Here is a 24,735-nt window from a genome sequence, read left to right on the forward strand (position 1 = left end):
GGTTCAAGGATGAATTAGAGTATGAATTTAAATAAAAAATTCTTCTCTGATATTTCTGACTTACCACGACTTAATTGTACTTACTTTCAACAACAAATCATACAAACAACTCTACTTACTGATTTGCCTACAACGAAGTAGAAGAAGAACTAAATCGACTGAAACTGTCAATTAAAAAATTTGTAAGGATAAACAAATGACAAAGAAGCCAACCTATAGACGCGAAATTGTTAATAACAAGGAAATAATACATATAATAATTGTTATAAATAGAATATAGGAAAAAATACTGAAGTATTAACTTCTCAACAGATTGACCTCTGCTCTAACATAAGTCTATAACAGCTTAAATTGTAGATCCTCAACCACATCTTTTTTACTTCTTAGCAGCTTACAGTCTAGACAACTCTCTACATCGAAATGCCTCGATTAGACAACCTCAATTAGTAACTTCATAATAGCTTATACTCTAGGACCTCGGCTTACAATTTCTAACAGTTTATTACTAAAAGCGACCTCTATAATTTAATAGCGGAATCGATACAAATCCAAAACAAAGATGTCGCTTTAACTTTAAAATAAATGTTTCTAAATCTAACTATACTAAATAACACAGCGTTTCATTTTATAATATATTTATTATTTAAAAAAGTAATACAAATACATTAATATAATGTAAATGATCACGTTTCGTGAGAAGATAACTTTTAAACAATCCAGATTTCAACCTCTATTTATTTTTATTCATTTTTTATTGTAATATAAATATTTAAACTAAAAACTGCACATAGATTAATATGTTTTTGTTAGAACCGCCACGCGCATGTTCAAGGCTTCGACAAACCAGAACTCGGTCAAATATTGATCGAGTTTAGTCCAAAACGAGATTGATCCGCAAAAACACCACTTAGAACTCGAAAACATGAAATACAACGTCTTCTTTCTGTTAATATTCGCGTATTTGAAATTAATTCATAGTTTGGATAGTAATCAACAAAAACCGGAGGGACCACCGTTAAAATAGTAAGATTAAACTAATTTTATTTGATTATTATTTATCATAAATTTGTTAGTGTTCGAAATTGGTCCGAGAAATTAGGGGGAGAACTTTGGCACTTTGGTGATTTAGTAACAAGGAGGCATCAAGCGATGGAGAGCTTTAAAAAGTTAACAATCATCGAAGAACACGGTGATATGTTGCTAAAAGATATTGCAGAAGTAATCGGAAATTTTTTACAAAAAAAAGTCGACGCTGTTAAGGTTAAATTTATAAACAACTTTATCTCCAAACTTAACTTAATTTTAATATTTTAGCGTGTTGTCGATATTTCCGAACAATTAGCCAAAGTTCAAAAAGACCACGTTGACCCATCTTACGACTTTTACAACGCAAAAAACCTCTCAAACTCCCTCAAAACAAATTTAACTATGCAAAATTCAACACTAGAAAGACACGATTACGAGAATTTCCGCGAAAAACGATTTTTAGAGGAGGAAGAAGGTTATCAACAAGACAATGGAGACTCCGAAATCGATCAAGACCAACCGAATGGAAATGAAGATGAGGATAATTTTGATAACGAAGAAAATATCGTAACCGATGACGAATTAGGCCCAATGGCGAGCCAAAAAACACCGACGGAATCTAAAAGAACCTTACCTTTAACACCAAACGTTCATTTTTATAACATCCCGGTTAATACTAATCATAGCGCCGTTCACGTCCCAATCAACGTCTTCGAACGATGTAAATCTGCAACGAAAAGATACGATTTTAAGTTAATTTAAGAATTTTTTAGCACCGGAAGTTATTAAAGGAATTAAATGGTCCGAACAACTCGACGATACGTTTAGAGATAACTACGAAAGAGACCCAACGTTGTCTTGGCAATATTTTGGAAGCTCAACTGGGTTTATGAGACAATTTCCAGGTTAAATTTTATTTTAATTTAATTAAACTTTATTTTGATGCAATTTTTTTTCACAATGACACTGTATTGATAAATCACCATGGTAACGGCAGGTTGAACACAAAATTATTTTAGTCGCTACTTTTTCGGAGATGAAATAAAACTAAAATTTCTAGTTTTAGTTTTACTTCTGACGCAAAATGAGCTAAACACATTTTTTTTAATGAAACGTCAAAAAATGTCACTTGAAAAGACGCTTAGGAGATAGCGCCATCTGTTGGTTCAAAAGTACGCTTGTAACTAACTTCTCGTCATGTCAAATATCTTAACGTAATTTAAAACCACGAATTACTATTTGATTTCTTTTTTTAATAACGTAAAACGTGACTAAAACGAACTTGTATGACGCAAATTTCGTTTTAGTTTTATTTCTAAAACCAAGTGAGTTAAATAAATTTTAAAGAAACGTCAAAAAATGTCATTTGAAAAAGTGAGGTTAGGCTGTGTTGAGATAAAGGTTAGAAATCATCATTTTTTAGCACAGCTTTAAACCAACACGGCCGTTTTCGAAGACATCGGCCGCCCCTGGGCGATAAAACATTGAAAAGCTTGAGTTGGATCTCTACCCGAATTTGCGAGAAATAACATTTTATGTTTTCGTGGGCGGCCGATGTCTTCGAAAACGGCCGTGTTAGTTTAAAATTGTGTTATTTTTGTTCATCTCTCAGTTCGTCCCAACCTCACTTTTCCAATTCAACCTAACCTCACTTTTCCAAGTGACATTTTTTGACGTTTCATTAAAAAAAGTTTGTTTTACTCACTTAGTGCATCCTCGAAGATTTTCTTTCATATCACCGATTATTACATAGGAAGTAATTTCGCTTAAGACATCCACAAAAAATAAACGGCGGTCTTTCGGGTCAAAAACGCACGGCATACCGTAAAAATTTCTAGTTTTAGTTTCATTTCTAACGCAAAATGAACTAAAAAATTTTTTTTAATGAAACGTCAAAAATGTCACTTGAAAAAGACGCTTAGGAGATAGCGCCATCTATTGGAAAAAGTACGTTTGTAACTAACTTCTCGTCATGTCAAATATCTTAGAGTAATTTAAAAAGACGAAAATTACGAATTACTATTTGATTTCTCGTTTTAATAACGTAAAACGTGACTAAAACGAACTTGTATGACGCAAATTTCGTTTTAGTTTTATTTCTAAAACCAAGTGAGTTAAATAAATTTTAAAGAAACGTCAAAAAATGTCATTTGAAAAAGTGAGGTTAGGTTGTGTTGAGATAAAGGTTAGAAATCATCATTTTTTAGCACAGCTTTAAACCAACACGGCCGTTTTCGAAGACATCGGCCGCCCCTGGGCGCTAAAACATTGAAAAACTTGAGTTGGATCTCTACCCGAATTTGCGAGAAATAACATTTCATGTTTTCGAGGGTGGCCGACAAGGTTTATAGAACATAAGGTTACCTCATTCCCTATGCCTCTGTAGTATCGATTATTACCCCGCAAATTGACGTCACTGGTTCGATACAGTCAGAATAAAAGATAGCCTATACATGTGCCTATACGTGACAACACGATGCGAGGTTTAAATATTTTATATAGACTGTACCACAGTATAGGTGGTGTTGTGTTGTTCATAGAACCAGCTACGTCACTGACCCACCTTGCCTCTCAGAGGAGGAGAATCGGTATTGGGTAACCTTATGTTCTATAGACCTTGGGTGGCCGATGTCTTCGAAAACGGCCGTGTTAGTTTAAAATTGTGTTATTTTTGTTCATCTCTCAGTTCGTCCCAACCTCACTTTTCCAATTCAACCTAACCTCACTTTTCCAAGTGACATTTTTTGACGTTTCATTAAAAAAATTTTGTTTTACTCACTTAGTGCATCCTCGAAGATTTTCTTTCATATCACCGATTATTACATAGGAAGCCATTTCGCTTAAGACAGCCACAAAAAACAAAACGCCCACAAGATACGAAATATCCATCTACACAAGATCTCATTTTTTTAAGTGACATTTTTCACAATCCTTACTGCCCATTGAATAAGAAATAAAACTAAAACTAGAAATTTTGAGGTTATGCCGTGCGTCTTTGACTAGTTTTAGTTTTATTTCTAACGCAAAATGAACTAAATTCATTTTATTTTAATGAAACGTCAGAAAATGTCACTTGAAAAAGACGCTTAGGAGATAGCGCCATCTGTTGGAAAAAGTACGTTTGTAACTAACTTCTCGTCATGTCAAATATCTTACTTATAAAAGTTAGGTTAGGCGAAGAAAAATATTAAAATAACGTTTTAAAATGTATTAATACATTATTTAGTAATGATTTCGTCATAATTATTAGTCGTAAATTATATTTTAATTTAATTAAACTAAAATTAATTACACCATGGTAACGGCAGGGCAAAAACTTAATAAAAAAAAAATTTTTTTAAAACGTCAAAATAAAATGTCACTTATAAAAGTTAGGTTAGTTTAAGAAAAACATTAATATACCGTTTTAAAACGTATTAATACTTTTTTTTAGCAATGATTTGGTCTCAAGATCCAATCGATCTCTTCGATTGCCGCACTCGTTCTTGGTTCATCGACGCGGCGACATCCCCAAAAGACATTATAATCCTGGTGGATCGTTCGGGTTCAATGACGGGGATGCGACGCGAAATAGCACGACACGTCGTCAATAACATTCTCGATACGCTAGGAAATAACGATTTCGTTAACATCTACACGTTTAGTAACACCACGGAAGCCACCGTTGAGTGCTTCAACGACTCCCTCGTCCAAGCTAATTTAGCCAACGTTCGAGTGCTTAAAGAGAGTATGACCGGGTTTAAAACGGAACAAATCGCCAATTTTTCGTTGGCTTTAAACACGGCGTTTGAGTTGTTACAAAAGTATCGGGAGAATCAAATCGGTGAGATTTTAATTGATTTAATGAAATATTTTTGATTATTTTTGTTTTCTTTTAGGGGCAATGTGTAATCAGGCGATTATGTTAGTCACTGATGGTGTGCAATACAATTATAAAGAAATTTTTGAGAAATATAATTGGGATAATTTGCCGTTTATTCATGTGAGAGTTTTTACTTATTTGATTGGGAGGGAAGTTTCTGATGTTCGAGAGGTTAAATGGATGGCGTGTGCTAATCGGGGTTATTTCGTGCATTTAAGTACTTATGCTGAAGTTAGAGAGGAAGTAAGTTGGGTAAAATCGGATTATTTCATTTTTTAATTTGTTATTTATCATTAGGTGTTGCAATATATTCCGGTTATGGCACGCCCTATGGTTTTAAATCCTAAACATCGCCCCGTACCAACTTGGTCTCCCGTTTATGCGGATGTAACCGATCCCAAATTGACGAATTGGTTGTGGGTGACTCGAGAAAAAAATTTGCAAAGGGAACAATTTCGTACCCGGACGTTGTTAAAGTCGGATGAGAAGGATAAATTGTATGTGCATCAACAAAAAAAGGTAAAAATGTAACTTATTTATGTGTTGGAATCGAATTTGATTAAGTGAGGTTAAGTTACCTTATTAGAGGTTGCATCGTAATTAAATTTAAAGAATTTCCTTTTCAATTTTCGAATTATTACCAACGAAGACGTCGTTGCAGCTGGAAAATGTTAAAAATCGATTTAATTAAAAATTAACCTAAAAATTTGGATCAATTTGATTTTTGTTATAAATTAATTCCTACCGATAATTTCTTTGGTAAACTCGTTAATATCACTTTTTCTTTATCAAAACTAAAGAATTAATTTAAAAAATTACCTTAAAAGTGCAATTATTAGTTTAAATCGCCCAAAAAAAACGTTTTGAGGTTTTGTTTTGGTGTTAGGTTAGCAACAAATTAAAATGGCATAATTAACGTGAAGTTGAAAAAAAATTTTAAACTTATTTTAAGTGTATTTTTAGAATCCTTTTTAATTTTTGATTGTTTATTTAATTAATTGTTATTAAATCAAAAAAGTGTTTCATTAGGATCAAAAATTAAATTAAAAAATTATTTTTATTAATTAATTTTTGACATCCGGTGTGAAGTAAAAATGTGTCAAATGTCAAAATATAAATTTTTATATTATTTTAATTAATTGATAGTTTTAACATCATAATTGTTTTCAACATCATTTTCTAGCACAGTTTTAAACCAACACGGCCGTTTTCGAAGACATCGGCCGCTAAAACATTGAAAACCTTTCTACTCGTATTTGCGAGAATGAACATTTCGTGTTTTTGGGGGGCGGCCGATGTCTTCGAAAACGGCCGTGTTTATTTAAAATTGTGCTGGAAAATGTGTTATTTTTGTTTATCCCAACCTCACTTTTCCAATTCAACCTAACCTCACTTTTCCAAATGACATTTCATTAAAAAAAAGCTTATTTTACTCACTTAGTGCATTCTCAAAGATTTTCTTCGCTTGAAACAGCCACAAAAAGTCAAAGACGCACGGCATAACCCTAAAATTTCTAGTTTTAGTTTTATTTTTAACGCAAAATGAGCTAAATACATTTTTTTTAATGAAACGATGTATAGGAGATAGCGCCATCTGTTGGAAAAAGTACGTTTATAACTAACTTCTCGTTATGTCAAATATTTTAACGTAATTTAAAACCACGATTACTATTTGATTCCTTTTTTTAATAACGTAAAACGAGACAAAACGAACTTCTATGACGCAAATTTCGTTTTAATTTTATATCTAAACTTAAGTGAGTTAAATAAAATGTTTTTAAAGAAACGTCAAAAAAATGTCAATTGAAAAAGTGTGGTGATTTCTTTGTTAAACTCAAAAAAATTAAATATATTTTTAGAATTCTTTTTAATTTTTGATTATTTATTTAACTAATTGATATTGAATCAAAAAAATATTTCATTAGGATTAAAAAATTATTTTTGTTAAATTAGGTTGGCAATATTTTGACATTACCGACGTGAAGTTAAAAATGTGTCAAATGTCAAAATATAAATTTCTATATTATTATAATTAATTAATAATTTCTTTTAATTAGAAACAAGATAATTATGGGGAGTTGCAAAAATATCATCTGATGACTTCGGTTTCTTTGCCGGTTTACGATTTACGACCGAACGCAGTAAGTATCATTGTTTTTTGTTATGATCAATGGAAATTGGAACATTTTAATTTATTTAAAGACAAGGAAATGATTGTGTTTTGACGATTGTGTTTCTACAGAACATTACAGAACAAATACAAATAAACGAAGCTGTATGGATAACGGTAACTAAAGAGGTAACGAAAATAATAAAGGATTTGATGAAACTCTACGAGAAGTAACCGAAAATTAGTGCTAACGTTAAAAATGGGCGAACAATAGAATATATTTTAGATGATTTTACATAGAAAATAAATATTTTAGAGAGAAAAATATAATTAGAAAGTATTTCGTATCTTTGTTTTAATTTATTCTACAGGGTGTTGGTTAATTAGAACCCGTGAGTGCATATTGGAGGTGCTAAAATAGAGCTAGATTAACACTTAGATTACTTTTAGATTCGAATTAGCGTATTTTCATTGTTTAAAATCGAATTAGATTTAAATCAATTCATTCGAAATCGACTAATTATTGTTAATTATGTTTCAGACGCGCGTAGCTAATTTATTGGGAGTAGCCGGAACCGATGTCCCAATCGAGTACATTCGGAAACTCATCAAGCATCACCGAGTAATTAAATTAATTCATTATTTAATTATTTATTAACAAATTAATTAATATTTTTAGATTGGCGTAAATGGATACGCTTTTTTAGTCACTAATAATGGGTATATTTTGATTCATCCCGATTTAAGACCCGTTGTAAGTAAATATAACCTAAAACTGTCTCATAACCTAAAACTGTCACATAACCTATAAATGTCAAAACAGTAAAAACATAACCTAAAACTAAACCTCAAAAATCAATGTATGCAGCAAGCGAGTTGTAGTTCCTGTATTTTGTGCTCCAAAAACATCGATATTTCTGTCCCGTGGTAATACCCAAGCTAATAATAAAACCTTCCGTATCACGAATGAACATACTTACTCATCAAATGATTGGTTTACAATCAGTAGCAATGAATGATAACTGATAACATATTGAAAGTAATGACCAGGAACGTTAGAAGCTTAGTAAGGAACAAAGCTAGCCTTTATGGTTACTTAAAAGATAACCCACAGGATGTTATCATAATCTGCGAAACTTGATTGAACAATAATATATAATATAAAACAAGACCAGACGGCTATGAAGTACTGTCAATCCTCATTAAGAAACATTTAAAATTCGAAAATATAGATATACAGGAACCAGTTGCAAATACCCACTTTATTGTTATCAAAATATTTTACATAACAATAATTGTAGGTTATATTATTAGACTGGAGAGAACTACGTCGAGAAATTGAATTTACAGTTTCCTGTAAATTATAACTAAAAAAGAATATTTTTGATATTTGAAACAAATACATTTGTTGAACTATTTAATTCATATTTGTTTTACACAAAAGTTGAAATAGATTGCATTATTTCACATTTTTTATTAATATTTAATATTATTAAATGACTTAATGAATTATTGATAGATGTATTCAAAAATTTTCTGAAGTGTCAAATTAAAAATCCTGTTTTTTAAGATGGATTACGAAAAGTTTAACGTGTTAGAATGTTACATATTAGAAAATAAAGTAAATTTTAAATAAATTTTTAGTTATAATACCGTAATTTACAGGAAACTGTAAATTTAATTTCTTTGACGACACTAAAAAAAAGTTATTTTTAGCTTTATTATCGTATTGACTTTATTTTTTGGAGTTAAGAAACAATTTATATTGCAAATTGAAGATAAAAGATGATATTTTGAGATGTGATATAAAAATAATAACGTTAATAATAAAAAAAAATTGAGAAAAAAGGTGTTAAAAAAAATTAAGTTGGGTTATGTTCGAAAACGTCAAAATTAAAAAAATCGTATTGACTTCATTTTTTGGAGTTAAAAAATGATTTATGTCGCAAATTGAAGATAAAAGATGATATTTTGAGATGTGATATAAAAATAATAATGTTAATAATGAAAAATTTTGAGAAAAAAGGTGTTAAAGAAAATAAGGTTGGGTTAGGTTATGTTCGAAAACGTCAAAATTAAAAAAATCGTATTGACTTCATTTTTTGAAGTTAAGAAACGATTTATATCGCAAATTGAAGATAAAAGATGATATTTTGAGATGTGATATAAAAATAATAACGTTAATAATGAAAAAATTTGAGAAAAAAGGTGTTAAAAAAATTAAGTTGGGTTAGGTTATGTTCGAAAACGTCAAAATTAAAAAAATCGTATTGACTTTATTTTTTGAAGTTAAGAAATGATTTATATCACAAAATGAAGATAAAAGATGATATTTTGAGATGTGATATAAAAATAATAACGTTAATAATGAAAAATTTTGAAAAAAAAGGTGTTAAAGAAAATTAAGTTGGGTTAGGTTATGTTCGAAAACGTCAAAATTAAAAAAATCGTATTGACTTCATTTTTTGGAGTTAAGAAACGATTTATATCGCAAATTGAAGATAAAAGATGATATTTTGAGATGTAATATAAAAATAATAACGTTAATAATAAAAAAATTGGAGAAAAAAGTTGTTAAAGAAAATTAAGTTGGGTTAGGTTATGTTAGAAAACGTCAAAATTAAAAAAATCGTATTGACTTCATTTTTTGAAGTTAAGAAACGATTTATATCGCAAATTGAAGATAAAAGATGATATTTTGAGATGTGATATAAAAATAATAATGTTAATAATGAAAAATTTTGAGAAAAAAGGTGTTAAAGAAAATTAAGTTAGGTTAGGTTATGTTCGAAAACGTTAAAATTAAAAAAATTGCATTGACTTCATTTTTTGGAGTTAAGAAACGATTTATATCGCAAATTGAAGGTAAAAGATTATATTTTGAGATGTGATATAAAAATAATAACATTTATTATAAAAAATTTTGAGAAAAAAGGTGTTAAAGAAAATTAAGTTGGGTTAGGTTATGTTCGAAAACGTCAAAATTAAAAAAATCGTATTGACTTCATTTTTGGAAGTTAAGAAACGATTTATATCGCAAATTGAAGATAAAAGATGATATTTTGAGATGTGATATAAAAATAATAACGTTAATAATAAAAAAATTGGAGAAAAAAGTTGTTAAAGAAAATTAAGTTGGGTTAGGTTATTTTCGAAAACGTCAAAATTAAAAAAATCGTATTGACTTCATTTTTTGAAGTTAAGAAACGATTTATATCGCAAATTTAAGATAAACGATGATATTTTGAGATGTGATATAAAAATAATAACGTTAATAATGAAAAATTTTAAGAAAAAAGGTGTTAAAGAAAATTAAGTTGGGTTAGGTTGTGCCAAAACGTCAAAATAAAAAAAATCGTATTGACTTTATTTTTTGGAGTTAAGAAACTATTTATATCACAAAATGAAGATAAAAGATGATATTTTGAGATGTGATATAAAAATAATAACGTTAATAATGAAAAATTTTGAGAAAAATGGTGTTAAAGAAAATTAAGTTGGATTAGGTTATGTTCGAAAACGTCAAAATTAAAAAAATCGTATTGACTTCATTTTTTGAAGTTAAGAAACGATTTATATCGCAAATTGAAGATAAACGATGATATTTTGAGATGTGATATAAAAATAATAACGTTAATAATGAAAAATTTTGAGAAAAAAGGTGTTAAAAAAAATTAAGTTGGGTTAGGTTATGTTCGAAAACGTCAAAATAAAAAAAATTGTATTGACTTCATTTTTTGGAATTAAAAAATGATTTATGTCGCAAATTGAAGATAAAAGATGATATTTTGAGATGTGATATAAAAATAATAACGTTAATAATAAAAAAATTTGAGAAAAAAGTTGTTAAAGAAAATTAAGTTGGGTTAGGTTATGTTAGAAAACGTCAAAATTAAAAAAATCGTATTGACTTCATTTTTTGAAGTTAAGAAACGATTTATATCGCAAATTGAAGATAAAAGATGATATTTTGAGATGTGATATAAAAATAATAACATTTATTATAAAAAATTTTGAGAAAAAAAGGTGTTAGAGAAAATTACGTTGGTTTAGGTTATGTTCGAAAACGTCAAAATTAAAAAAATCGTATTGACTTTATTTTTTGGAGTTAAGAAACGATTTATATCGCAAATTGAAGATAAAAGATGATATTTTGAGATGTAATATAAAAATAATAACGTTAATAATACAAAATTTTGAGAAAAAAGGTGTTAAAGAAAATTAAGTTGGGTTATGTTCGAAAACGTCAAAATTAAAAAAATCGTATTGACTTCATTTTTTGAAGTTAAGAAACGATTTATATCGCAAAATGAAGACAAAAGATGATATTTTGAGATGTGATATAAAAATAATAACGTTAATAATGAAAAATTTTGAGAAAAAAGGTGTTAAAGAAAATTAAGTTGGGTTAGGTTATGTTCGAAAACGTCAAAATTAAAAAAATCGTATTGACTTCATTTTTGGAAGTTAAGAAACGATTTATATCGCAAATTGAAGATAAAAGATGATATTTTGAGATGTGATATAAAAATAATAACGTTAATAATAAAAAAATTGGAGAAAAAAGTTGTTAAAGAAAATTAAGTTGGGTTAGGTTATTTTCGAAAACGTCAAAATTAAAAAAATCGTATTGACTTCATTTTTTGAAGTTAAGAAACGATTTATATCGCAAATTTAAGATAAACGATGATATTTTGAGATGTGATATAAAAATAATAACGTTAATAATGAAAAATTTTAAGAAAAAAGGTGTTAAAGAAAATTAAGTTGGGTTAGGTTGTGCCAAAACGTCAAAATAAAAAAAATCGTATTGACTTTATTTTTTGGAGTTAAGAAACTATTTATATCACAAAATGAAGATAAAAGATGATATTTTGAGATGTGATATAAAAATAATAACGTTAATAATGAAAAATTTTGAGAAAAATGGTGTTAAAGAAAATTAAGTTGGATTAGGTTATGTTCGAAAACGTCAAAATTAAAAAAATCGTATTGACTTCATTTTTTGAAGTTAAGAAACGATTTATATCGCAAATTGAAGATAAACGATGATATTTTGAGATGTGATATAAAAATAATAACGTTAATAATGAAAAATTTTGAGAAAAAAGGTGTTAAAAAAAATTAAGTTGGGTTAGGTTATGTTCGAAAACGTCAAAATAAAAAAAATTGTATTGACTTCATTTTTTGGAATTAAAAAATGATTTATGTCGCAAATTGAAGATAAAAGATGATATTTTGAGATGTGATATAAAAATAATAACGTTAATAATAAAAAAATTTGAGAAAAAAGTTGTTAAAGAAAATTAAGTTGGGTTAGGTTATGTTAGAAAACGTCAAAATTAAAAAAATCGTATTGACTTCATTTTTTGAAGTTAAGAAACGATTTATATCGCAAATTGAAGATAAAAGATGATATTTTGAGATGTGATATAAAAATAATAACATTTATTATAAAAAATTTTGAGAAAAAAAGGTGTTAGAGAAAATTACGTTGGTTTAGGTTATGTTCGAAAACGTCAAAATTAAAAAAATCGTATTGACTTTATTTTTTGGAGTTAAGAAACGATTTATATCGCAAATTGAAGATAAAAGATGATATTTTGAGATGTAATATAAAAATAATAACGTTAATAATACAAAATTTTGAGAAAAAAGGTGTTAAAGAAAATTAAGTTGGGTTATGTTCGAAAACGTCAAAATTAAAAAAATCGTATTGACTTCATTTTTTGAAGTTAAGAAACGATTTATATCGCAAAATGAAGACAAAAGATGATATTTTGAGATGTGATATAAAAATAATAACGTTAATAATGAAAAATTTTGAGAAAAAAGGTGTTAAAGAAAATTAAGTTGGGCGAAATTAAATTTACAGTTTCCTGTAATTATAAGTAAAAAAAAAAATATTTCTGATATTTGAAACAAATACATTTGTTGAACTGTTTAATTTATATTCATCTCAAAATATCATCTTTTATCTTCATTTTGTGATATAAATCGTTTCTTAACTCCAAAAAATAAAGTCATTACGATTTTTTTTATTTTGACGTTTTGGCACAACCTAACCCAACTTAATTTTCTTTAATACCTTCTTTCTCAAATTTTTTTATTATTAACTTCATTATTTTTATATCACATCTCAAAATATCATCAATTTGCGATATAAATCGTTTCTTAACTCCAAAAAATAAAGTCAATACGATAATAAAGCTAAAAATAGCTTTTTTTAGTGTCGTCAAAGAAATTAAATTTACAGTTTCCTGTAAATTATGTCATATATTCATAAATTGTCAAACCACGGGACAGTTCGATGGAGCTGAAGAAGGAAGATGTGGTGTAATAGGAAGCGGAACTAACGGAGACCTTGTGACTGGAGAATGATATGAACGGAAGTTCGAACTTCAAAACCCTACCAGTAGAAAAAAAATAACCCAAAACCTATAAATGTCAAAACAATAAAAACATAACCTAAAACTGTCACATAACCTATAAATGTCAAAGACAAAAATTTTTTTTTAGTTTCAAGGTATTTTAAAACCGGCTTATAACCGAGTTGATGTAACGGAAATTGAAATAATGAATGATGATGCGGAACCGAGGGATTTTAGTGAAGAAATTTTGAAATTACGGAATGAAGTGACAATGCAAATTAATGGGACGGCTATTCTCGATATGAAAATGCACCTTGATAACATGGTAAGTTAATTAATTAATTAATTACCAAAAAAATTAATTAAAATAATTATTTTTTTAGAAAAGAATAATGATGGGGAAACGATACTATCATTACATGCCCATAAATAACACCCCGTTCAGCTTAGTGTTATCGTTCCCTGATAAATACGGATTTTATCAAGGTGGGAGCCCCCTAGAGTTTGATATCCACCGGTTGAGACCTCTCGTTAATATAAGCGCGTTCGTTCGGGAGTGTTTAAAAGATAATTGGACGGTGCATCCGGAATGGTTAATATTAAATCATAAATTAATTGAATTAGAGAGATGAGAAAAAATTTTTTTAGGAATTATTGTAACCTGGGAAAATCGAAAGCTGAGAATATCACGGAGGAAATCCACAAAGCGTTTATGGAGATTGAAAAACCTGGTTGGAAATGGTCCGATGAGTGTAAATTGAATCAAATTAGATTTAAAAAATTGATTTTAATGAGTATTTCGTTTAAAGGCGATAGGAAATTGATGTGTTCTTTAGTAACCGATGCGAACATCACGTTTTGGTTCTACGACAACATCAACTTAACGAATAAACAAACAGATGGGTAAGTAATTCGAAACAAATCCGATTTATTCATATAAATCAGATTAATTTTCTTTATAAAGACCGATAGCTATGTTGATGTCGTTGCTACCCAGGTAAACTAAAATCTTTATTTAAGGATTAATTTCTTAGATTAAATCAGACGCCCAAGAGTAAGTTGTTCCCAGCGACTTTTAAAGGACTTTTTAATTAAAATAAGCCCCTTTTTAAAAATTAATCCAATTTTTTTGTCATTTAGGCACGAATTGATCAAAAGATTCGGGATAACCGTCGTTTTTATCGCGACTCAAAGCGGGTTAACGAGATGGCAAGAGTTTCCACAAAACATCGATGAGCGGCTTAAAGATGAACCGTTAAGTTCAATAAATCAATAAATGAATTTAATAAATGAATAAATTGATTTGTAGGAAATTTCATCAACTCCACGATAAAGCAATCGATGAGGTTTGGTATCGAAGAGCCGTCGAGCATTATTACATCGACCCAAAAAGCTTCGTTTACTCAGTTCCTTTCGATGTTGGTACGAAAAAACCGAAAATTAATTAATTTAGATTCTTAATAATGCAATTTTAGACGTAGACGATGAAAATAAAACCTTAGTAACGGCAAGTCACGCAATTTTTCGCGAGGATGGTTCAAAAAAGACTCCCGTAGCCGTGGTGGGGTTCCAATTTTATTACACAGCGCTTCAAGAACATTTCATGAAAACGACGTCGAATGTATCATTAATTTTTTTTTATAAATTAATCAAATTAATTAATTAGATTATTTTTTAGTGTGGAAATGGTTGTAAAAGGACGTGCACTTCCGGGGAATTACTTTGTTTATTGCTCGATGATAACGGATATATTGTGGCTGCGTATAAGCCCAAATCGAACGAGGATAAGCAACCACAAATTGGAACGTTTTTCGGCGATTTTCGGCCGGATATTATGCAACAATTGGTGAAGGAGAAAATTTATAAGGCGCATAAAATGTATGATTATCAAGCGACGTGTTTTCCGACGATTTCAACTGGAAATCCGGCTACTAAATTATTTACGGTAAAAGTTTAATCACAAATTTTAGAATTATATTAGTCTGGATTTTAAAACGATGATTGGAATTGCAATACAAAGTTTGGAGTTGTAACCAGATTAAAGGAAAGTCTGGAATTACATTGAGAAGATTTTAGATTAGACGAAAAAGAAGATTTTGAGCAATAAGATGAAGAAAAAACAACCACAATTACAATGGATAAATGAGTTATTTGAGACTGGAATTATACTGGTTAAGCAACCAAGTAGCATGAAGAAGTAAAATCAAGATTGTTTCCTCAACTCCCTGAAAAAGAATTTAAAACGGCCAGAGAAATTCTAAAATGACATCGAGAGTATTTTGAACTGCAAGATGATGTTTGTAATTACTTAGGCAAGAAGAAGTCTAGAATTGCAATAATAAGATTAAATACTGCATTAAGAAGCATATATTTATGATAAACAAAATTTTATTTGCTGCTATAAACAAAAAAGAATGCTATTCTTTCATATTTGATGTATTAGAGATGATGAGAAATCTGCTAGAAATTGCTTAAAGATTCTGCTCAACCCAAAATTTGCAAAAAATCATGGAAATTACTGTTTATAAGTGATGACGAATACGATGCGGTGCAAACTAAGTTGATCAGAAATTCTGTCCAAGCAAAAAAATGCAAAAATCCCATAGAAATCGGGTTTCCCAAGTAAATGGGAAGTGCCCAAGGATTTTTTTTTATATTTAATGTATTAGAGATGACGAGAAATCTGCTACAATACAAAATTAAATTGATTAAAGATTCTGCTCAATCTAATATTTGCAAAAAAAACGTGGAAAACTAGTTTTTTAATGAAGTAGAACATGTCAGAAGTGTTTTTTGAATTATATGGTGTTTTAGACATGATGAGAAATCTGCTGCAACTCAAATTAAACTGATTAAAAATTCTGCTCAACCCAAAATTTGCAAAAAATCATGGAAATTACTATTTATAAGTGATAACGAATACGATGTGGTGCAAACTAAGTTGATCAGAAATTCTGTCTAAGCAAAAAAATGCAAAAATCCAATAGAAATTGGGTTTCCCAAGTAAATGGGAAGTGCCCAAGGATTTTTTTTATATTTAAAGTATTAGAGATGATGAGAAATCTGCTGCGATTCAAAATTAAATTGATTAAAGATTCTGCTCAATCTAACATTTGCAAAAAAATCGTGGAATACTAATTTTGTAATGAAGTAGAACATGTCAGAAGTGTTTTTTGAATTATTTGGTGTTTTAGACATGATGAGAAATCTGCTGCAACTCAAATTAAACTAATTAAAGATTCTGCTCAACCTAAAATTTGCAAAAAATCATGGAAATTACCGTTTATAAGTGATGACGAATACGATGCGGTGCAAACTAAGTTGATCAGATATTCTGTCCAAGCAAAAAAATGCAAAAATGCCATAGAAATCGGGTTTCCCAAGTAAATGGGAAGTGCCCAAGGATTTTTTTTATATTTTATGTAGTAGAGATGATGAGAAATCTGCTGCAATTCAAAATTAAATTGAGTAAAGGTTCTGCTTAATCTAACATTTGCAAAAAAATCGTGGATTACTAGTTTTGTAATGAAGTAGAACATGTCAGAAGTGTTTTTTGAATTATTTGGTGTTTTAGACATGATGAGAAATCTGCTGCAACTCAAATTAAACTGATTAAAGATTCTGCTCAACCCAAAATTTGCAAAAAACCATGGAAATTACTGTTTATAAGTGATGACGAATACGATGCGGTGCAAACTAAGTTGATCAGAAATTCTGTCCAAGCAAAAAAATGCAAAAATCCCATAGAAATCGGGTTTCCCAAGTAAATGGGAAGTGCCCAAGGATTTCTTTTTATATTTAATGTATTAAAGATTATGAGAAATCTGCTGCAATTCAAAATTAAATTGATTAAAGATTCTGCTCAATCTAATATTTGCAAAAAATCATAGAAATTACTATTTATAAGTGATAACGAATACGATGTGGTGCAAACTAAGTTGATCAGATATTCTGTCCAAGCAAAAAAATGCAAAACTCTAATAGAAATCGGATTTCCCAACCAAATGGGAAGTGCCTAAGGATTTTTTTATATTTAATGTATTAGAGATGATGAGATATCTGCTGCAATTCAAAATTAAATTGATTAAAGATTCTGCTCACTCCAAAATTTGCAAAAAAATCATAGAAAACTAGTTATGTAATGAAGTAGAACATGTCAGAAGTGTTTTTTGAATTATTTGGTGTTTTAGACATGATGAGAAATCTGCTGCAACTCAAATTAAACTGATTAAAGATTCTGCTCAACCCAAAATTTGCAAAAAACCATGGAAATTACTGTTTATAAGTGATGACGAATACGATGCGGTGCAAACTAAGTTGATCAGAAATTCTGTCCAAGCAAAAAAATGCAAAAATCCCATAGAAATCGGGTTTCCCAAGTAAATGGGAAGTGCCCAAGGATTTCTTTTTATATTTAATGTATTAAAGATTATGAGAAATCTGCTGCAATTCAAAATTAAATTGATTAAAGATTCTGCTCAATCTAATATTTGCAAAAAATCATAGAAATTACTATTTATAAGTGATAACGAATACGATGTGGTGCAAACTAAGTTGATCAGATATTCTGTCCAAGCAAAAAAATGCAAAACTCTAATAGAAATCGGATTTCCCAACCAAATGGGAAGTGCCTAAGGATTTTTTTATATTTAATGTATTAGAGATGATGAGATATCTGCTGCAATTCAAAATTAAATTGATTAAAGATTCTGCTCACTCCAAAATTTGCAAAAAAATCATAGAAAACTAGTTATGTAATGAAGTAGAACATGTCAGAAGTGTTTTTTGAATTATTTGGTGTTTTAGACATGATGAGAAATCTGCTGCAACTCAAATTAAACTGATTAAAGATTCTGCTCAACCCAAAATTTGCAAAAAATCATGGAAATTACTGTTTATAAGTGATGACGAATACGATGTGGTGCAAACTAAGTTGATCAGATATTCTTTCCAAGCAAAAAAATGCAAAAATCGGGTTTCCCAAGTAAATGGGAAGTGCCCAAGGATTTTTTTATATTTAATGTATTAGAGATGATGAGAATTCTGCTATAATTCAAAATTAAATTGATTAAAGATTCTGCTCAATCTAATATTTGCAAAAAAATCGTGGAAAACTAGTTTTGTAATGAAGTGGAACATGTCAGAAGTGTTTTTTGAATTATTTGGTGTTTTAGACATGATGAGAAATCTGCTGCAACTCAAATTAAACTGATTAAAGATTCTGCTCAACCCAAAATTTGCAAAAAACCATGGAAATTACTGTTTATAAGTGATGACGAATACGATGCGGTGCAAACTAAGTTGATCAGAAATTCTGTCCAAGCAAAAAAATGCAAAAATCCAATAGAAATCGGGTTTTCCAAGTAAATGGGAAGTGCCCAAGGATTTTTTTGATATGTAATGTATTAGAGATGATCAGAAATCTGCTACTATTCAAAATTAAATTGATTAAAGATTCTGCTCAATCTAACATTTGCAAAAAAATCGTGGAAAACTAATTTTGAGATGAAATAGAACATGTCAGAAGTGTTTTTTGAATTATTTGGTGTTTTAGACATGATGAGAAATGTGCTGCAACTCAAATTAAACTGATTAAACCCAAAATTTTAAAAAATCATGGAAATTACTGTTTATAAGTGATGACGAATACGATGTGGTGCAAACTAAGTTGATCAGAAATTCTGTCCAAGCAAAAAAATGCAAAAATCCCATAGAAATCGCGTTTCCCAAGTAAATGGGAAGTGCCCAAGGATTTTTTTGATATGTAATGTATTAGAGATGATGAGAAATCTGCTACAATTCAAAATTAAATTGAGTAAAGGTTCTGCTTAATCTAACATTTGCAAAAAAATCGTGGAATACTAGTTTTGTAATGAAGTAGAACATGTCAGAAGTGTTTTTTGAATTATTTGGTGTCTTAGACATGATGAGAAATCTGCTGCAACTCAAATTAAACTGATTAAAGATTCTGCTCAACCTAAAATTTGCAAAAAATCATGGAAATTACTGTTTATAAGTGATGACGAATACGATGCGGTGCAAACTAAGTTGATCAGAAATTCTGTCCAAGCAAAAAAATGCAAAAATCCCATAGAAATTGGATTTCCCAAGTAAATGGGAAATGCCTAAGGATTTTTTTGATATGTAATGTATTAGAGATGATGAGAAATCTGCTACAATTAAAAATTAAATTGATTAAAGATTCTGCTCAATCTAATATTTGCAAAAAAATCGTGGAATACTAATTTTGTAATGAAGTAGAACATGTCAGAAGTGTTTTTTGAATTATTTGGTGTTTTAGACATGATGAGAAATGTGCTGCAACTCAAATTAAACTGATTAAACCCAAAATTTGCAAAAAATCATGGAAATTACTGTTTATAAGTGATGACGAATACGATTCGGTGCAAACTAAGTTGATCAGAAATTCTGTCCAAGCAAAAAAATGCAAAAATCCCATAGAAATCGGGTATCCCAACCAAATGGGAAGTGCCCAAGGATTTTTTTTTATATTTAAAGTATTAGAGATGATGAGAAATCTGCTGTATTTCAAAATTAAATTGCTTAAAGATTCTGCTCACTCCAAAATTTGCAAAAAAATCGTGAAAAACTAGTACCCTTAAAATTCACTAAAGAATCACCCTTGAGGTTTGTTGCAGTCATTCAGATACACCCTGTATATAGTCTAGAAGTACTCTAGTTAGTTTCTGGACTTCAAAAACAAGACTGGAATCACAACGACAAAGCACCAAGCAACAAGATAAAGTTTTTATTACATCTGTTATTATTTTGACAAATCCTCAGACGTCATAGAGAAGTCTGGAATTTGACTAATAATATTAGAAACTGCGTGAAGAAGGCTGTAATTATACTAACAAAACTCTAAAGTTTGAGAAAACCATGAAATTATACTAGGCAGGTGTCATACTGCAGAAAATAGTCTAGGATTACTCTAATTATTCTTTGAACTTGAAGAACAATACTGGAATTAAGCTAGGAATTATGCTAAGACTCTAAGAGAAATCTCCAAACTTCAAGAACAAGATTGGAATTAGAACGACGAGACACTAAGATGCAAAAAAAGTTTGGAATTACAGTAACCAGACTCATATCTCATCTTTTTTATCATAAAAGATAGGTCATTACCATTTTCTTTGACACCATGAGGATGAACCTCTCTGGGTAGAAGTTTAAAAAAACATTTTCTATGTTATTTCTTTATCAAATTTATTTAAATCAAGATATAAATCTAATTCTTAATTTTTTCTTTTTCAGCCATTAACCCATTTCACAACCCTCCTCCAATACTTCCTCAATTTAGTCCTATTTTTTACAAAATCAATTTACACCGACGAATTGGACACAGGATACTCAAATGAAGAGTCTGAAGACGATCAAAGATCATCAGAAAACGATTACCGCGCCTTATTAATCAACAAAACCAAGCCAGAACCTTGCGACACAAAAATGTGGCTCTACACGTTGATCCATTACAACGACAAAAACGTCAGCGAGAGTGGTTATAACAAAGAAAACATGTCGGAAGATTGTTCTCGTCCTTTTTTGGTGGAACCAGTCGGTTATAGCAACTTAATTTTTTTGGTCGTTAGCCAAATATGTGATCAAAAAATGTATGAGTCTAAATCGGACGAAAGTGAGATGGAGGAGGAGGAGGAGGAGGTTCCTCAAAATCCATATCCTGTCGAGGTTTATTATGATAATGTCACATTGTCGTGTTATAAAGTTTTGTATAATGATTTTCCAAGGAGGCAATATATGAGTTGTATTAATGAGAGCAAAGAGGTAAAATTAATTAATTATTTTAATTTTGATTTAATTCTTTTTGTTTTAGGAGAAGGAAATTAGATTATGTGGGAATGGATCAAAACTTACTCACATCCCATGGTTTTTTCTCTACATCTCTTTAATCCTATTAATTATAGATTATTAATTTGATATTAAAAAAAATTAGAAAAAAAATATATATATATATACTGTGATACGCATGAAAATTAAATTAAATTAAAAAAATAATACTTAATCATATCATTAAATTAATTAATTAATTAACTGCTAACATTGTTGTTTAAATCCTCCTCTTATTAATTATTATTTTGAAATAAAAATAAAAACTCACTTTTTTTGTTTATAATAATCGTCCTTTACATTCGCTGGTGCCGCAAAAACAATACAAAACCTTTCCAGGGACGCTCCCAATGTCATAGTTATAATTCCAAGTTAATTCTTGACCCGCTCTGACGTACCCCATCGTGAAAAAGGCCACCCAAGGGAATCTCGGGTCGTGGGTGTCGACGAAAACGTTTTGAACGAAAATATTTGGAGCGCAAGAATGCTAAAAAATATATATTAATAATAAATAAAGTTAATTTTAATTTATAATTACATTTAAAAATCGTCCTATGTTTCCTGTACTTTTAGCATCCATGATATAAACGGTTTCTTCTTCGCCGTGAAGTTCTCTCACGGATTTATACTTTCTTGAATCTTTATCATCGACCTCTCCCATTGGGTTAAAACTGGAGGGTTCTCTTGGAGCTAAAACAATTTTATTTATTAATGTGTTAAAACATGCTTCTTTTAATATTAGAATAATGAGAAATCTTAAAATTTGATAAAAAATCATAAAAAAGGTAATTTTGTAATGAAATACGATATTGCAGAAATATTTTTTGAATTATTTCGTGTTTTAGACATGATGAGGAATCTGCTGCAGCTCAAATTAGACTGATTAAAGATTCTGGTCAACCCAAAATTTGCTAAAAATTATGGAAAAATTAATTTTGTAATGAAATAGAACATGCCAGAAGTATTTTTTGTATTATTTGGTGTTTTAGACATGATGAGGAATCTGTTCTAGCTCAAATTAAACTGATTAAAGATTCTGGTCAACCTAAAATTTGCTAAAAATTATGGAAAAACTAATTTTGTAATGAAATAGAACATGCCAGAAGTATTTTTTGTATTATTTGTTGTTTTAGACATGATGAGGAAAATGTTGTAGCTCAAATAAAACTAATTAAAGATTCTTATCAACCCAAAATTTGCTAAAAAATCATAGAAAAGCAAATTTTGTAATGAAATAGGATGTTGCAGAAATATTTTTTGAATTATTTCGTGTTTTAGACATGATGCGAAATTTGCTACAGCTCAAATTAGACTGATTAAAGGTTTTGGTCAACCCAAAATTTGCTAAAAATTATGGAAAAATTAATTTTGTAATGAAATAGAACATGCCAGAAGTAATTTTTTGTATTATTTGGTGTTTTAGACATGATGAGGAATCTGTTCTAGCTCAAATTATACTGATTAAAGATTCTGGTCAACCTAAAATTTGCTAAAAATTATGGAAAAACAAATTTTGTAATGAAATAGAACATGCCAGAAGTATTTTTTTGTATTATTTGGTGTTTTAGACATGATGAGGAATCTGTTCTAGCTCAAATTATACTGATTAAAGATTCTGGTCAACCTAAAATTTGCTAAAAATTATGGAAAAACAAATTTTGTAATGAAATAGAACATGCCAGAAGTATTTTTTTGTATTATTTGGTGTTTTAGACATGATGAGGAATCTGTTCTAGCTCAAATACAACTGATTAAAGATTCTTATCAACCCAAAATTTGTTAAAAAATCATAAAAAAGCTAATTTTGTAATGAAATACGATATTACAGAAATATTTTTTGAATTGTTTGATGTTTTAGACATGATTAGAAATCTGCTACAGCTCAAATTAAACTGATTAAAGATTCTGGTCAACCTAAAATTTGTTAAAAATCATGGAAAAGTAGTTTTGAGATGAAATAGAACATGCCAGAAGTATTTTTTTGTATTATTTGGTGTTTTAGACATGATGAGGAATCTGTTCTAGCTCAAATAAAACTGATTAAAGATTCTTATCAACCCAAATTTGCTAAAAAATCATAGAAAAGGTAATTTTGTAATGAAATAGGATATTGCAGAAGTATTTTTTGAATTATTTGGTGTTTTAGACATGATGAGAAATCTGCTACAGTTCAAATTAGACTGATTAAAGATTCTGGTCAACCTAAAATTTGTTAAAAATCATGGAAACTAGTTTTGTGATGAAACAGAACATGCCAGAAGTATTTTTTTGTATTATTTGGTGTTTTAGACATGATGAGGAATCTGTTCTAGCTTAAATAAAACCGATTAAAGATTCTTATCAATCCAAAATTTACTAAAAAATCATAGAAAAGTTAATTTTGTAATGAAATAAGGTATTGCAGAAATATTTTTTGAATTATTTCGTGTTTTAGACATGATGAGGAATCTGCTGCAGCTCAAATTAAACTGATTAAAGATTCTGGTCAACCCAAAATTTGCTAAAAAATCATACAAAAGGTAATTTTATAATGAAATAGGATATTGCAGAAATATTTTTTGTATTATTTGGTGTTTTAAACATGATGAGAAATCTGTCGTAGCTCAAATTATACTGATTAAAGATTCTGGTCAACCCAAAATTTGCTAAAAATTATGTAAAAACTAATTTTGTAATGAAATAGAACATGCCAGAAGTATTTTTTTGTATTATTTGGTGTTTTAGACATGATGAGGAATTTGTTCTAGCTCAAATAAAACTGATTAAAGATACTGGTCAACCCAAAATTTGCAAAAAAAATCAGGAAAATTAGTTTTGTAATGAAATAGAATATGGTAGAAGTATTTTTTGTATTATTTGGAGTTTTAGACATGGTGAGAAATCTACTGCTGTTTAATTTAATAGAATTCAATACTAGCAGATGGCGCTGATATAAAAAATAACATTTTTGAGATTATCTCAATAACGATTGATTATATCAAAAAAAGTTTCAAATAATTTTTGATTAGAATTAAATTAGCAACAATTTTTATTTGAAAATTTTTTTAATATTCTTGCTAGGTGGCGCTGTGTACTCGTATGAGAATTTAATTTCCCTCTGAATAGTACGGAAAGAACATTAAGGTATTCTAAGGGGTATTAACACTTATTATTATTATTATTTATCCAATATATGACTTAAAATTGTTCTAAACGAAGTATTAATACTTCCAGCAGATGGCGTTGATATAAAAAATAACATTTTTGAGGTTATCTCAATAACGACTGATTATATCAAAAAATGTTTCAAATAATTTTTGATTAGAATCAAATTAGCAACAATTTTTATTTGAAAATTTTTTTAATATTCTTGCTAGGTGGCGCTGTGTACTCGTATGAGAATTTAATTTCCCTCTGAATAGTACGGAAAGAACATCAAGGTATTCTATAACACTTATTATTATTGTTATTTATCCAATATATGACTTAAAATCGTTCGGATTGTAATTTCAATACCACCA

The 24,735-nt window shown here is 29.1% G+C and overlaps 2 protein-coding genes across 6 annotated transcripts in view; one reads left to right on the forward strand and one right to left on the reverse strand.

Annotated features, from left to right (window-relative positions):
* Positions 1-618: 618 nt before the first annotated feature.
* Positions 619-24,735, reverse strand: part of LOC111417041 (SET domain bifurcated histone lysine methyltransferase eggless) — a 33,335-nt gene continuing 9,218 nt past the window's right edge. The window contains exons 6-10 of one of the 3 annotated variants that reach the window (XR_011642249.1): positions 21,774-21,925; positions 21,507-21,722; positions 5,467-5,549; positions 2,732-3,286; positions 619-1,753 (exon numbers count right to left, since the gene is read on the reverse strand). Coding sequence is in view for 1 of the 3 variants with exons in the window: in XM_023049196.2 (XP_022904964.2) it covers positions 21,516-21,722; positions 21,774-21,925 (359 nt within the window). In the remaining 2 variants the exon portion in view is untranslated. The remainder of the gene's footprint in view (positions 1,754-2,731; positions 3,287-5,466; positions 5,550-21,506; positions 21,723-21,773; positions 21,926-24,735) is intronic. The other 2 variants (XR_002706640.2, XM_023049196.2) reach the window with 2 other exon arrangements.
* Positions 923-21,505, forward strand: LOC111417040 (voltage-dependent calcium channel subunit straightjacket). Of its 3 annotated transcripts, XM_023049193.2 has the most exons (22): positions 923-1,023; positions 1,074-1,260; positions 1,315-1,747; positions 1,800-1,931; positions 4,460-4,849; positions 4,905-5,131; positions 5,186-5,407; positions 6,946-7,029; positions 7,131-7,187; positions 7,540-7,620; positions 7,678-7,752; positions 13,518-13,694; positions 13,753-13,961; positions 14,018-14,121; positions 14,179-14,272; positions 14,334-14,366; positions 14,510-14,623; positions 14,679-14,791; positions 14,845-14,990; positions 15,048-15,314; positions 20,645-21,172; positions 21,222-21,505. In XM_023049193.2, exons 1-22 carry the CDS (start codon positions 923-925, stop codon positions 21,318-21,320), a joined length of 3,873 nt encoding a protein of 1,290 aa, XP_022904961.2. In that variant the 3' UTR covers positions 21,321-21,505. The 3 variants fall into 3 exon arrangements, with proteins under 3 accessions (XP_022904961.2, XP_022904962.2, XP_022904963.2); XM_023049194.2 differs by lacking the exon at positions 14,334-14,366; XM_023049195.2 differs by lacking the exon at positions 7,131-7,187.

The sequence above is a fragment of the Onthophagus taurus genome, unplaced genomic scaffold (assembly GCF_036711975.1).
Source record: "Onthophagus taurus isolate NC unplaced genomic scaffold, IU_Otau_3.0 ScKx7SY_16, whole genome shotgun sequence".
Lineage (NCBI taxonomy): Eukaryota > Metazoa > Arthropoda > Insecta > Coleoptera > Scarabaeidae > Onthophagus > Onthophagus taurus.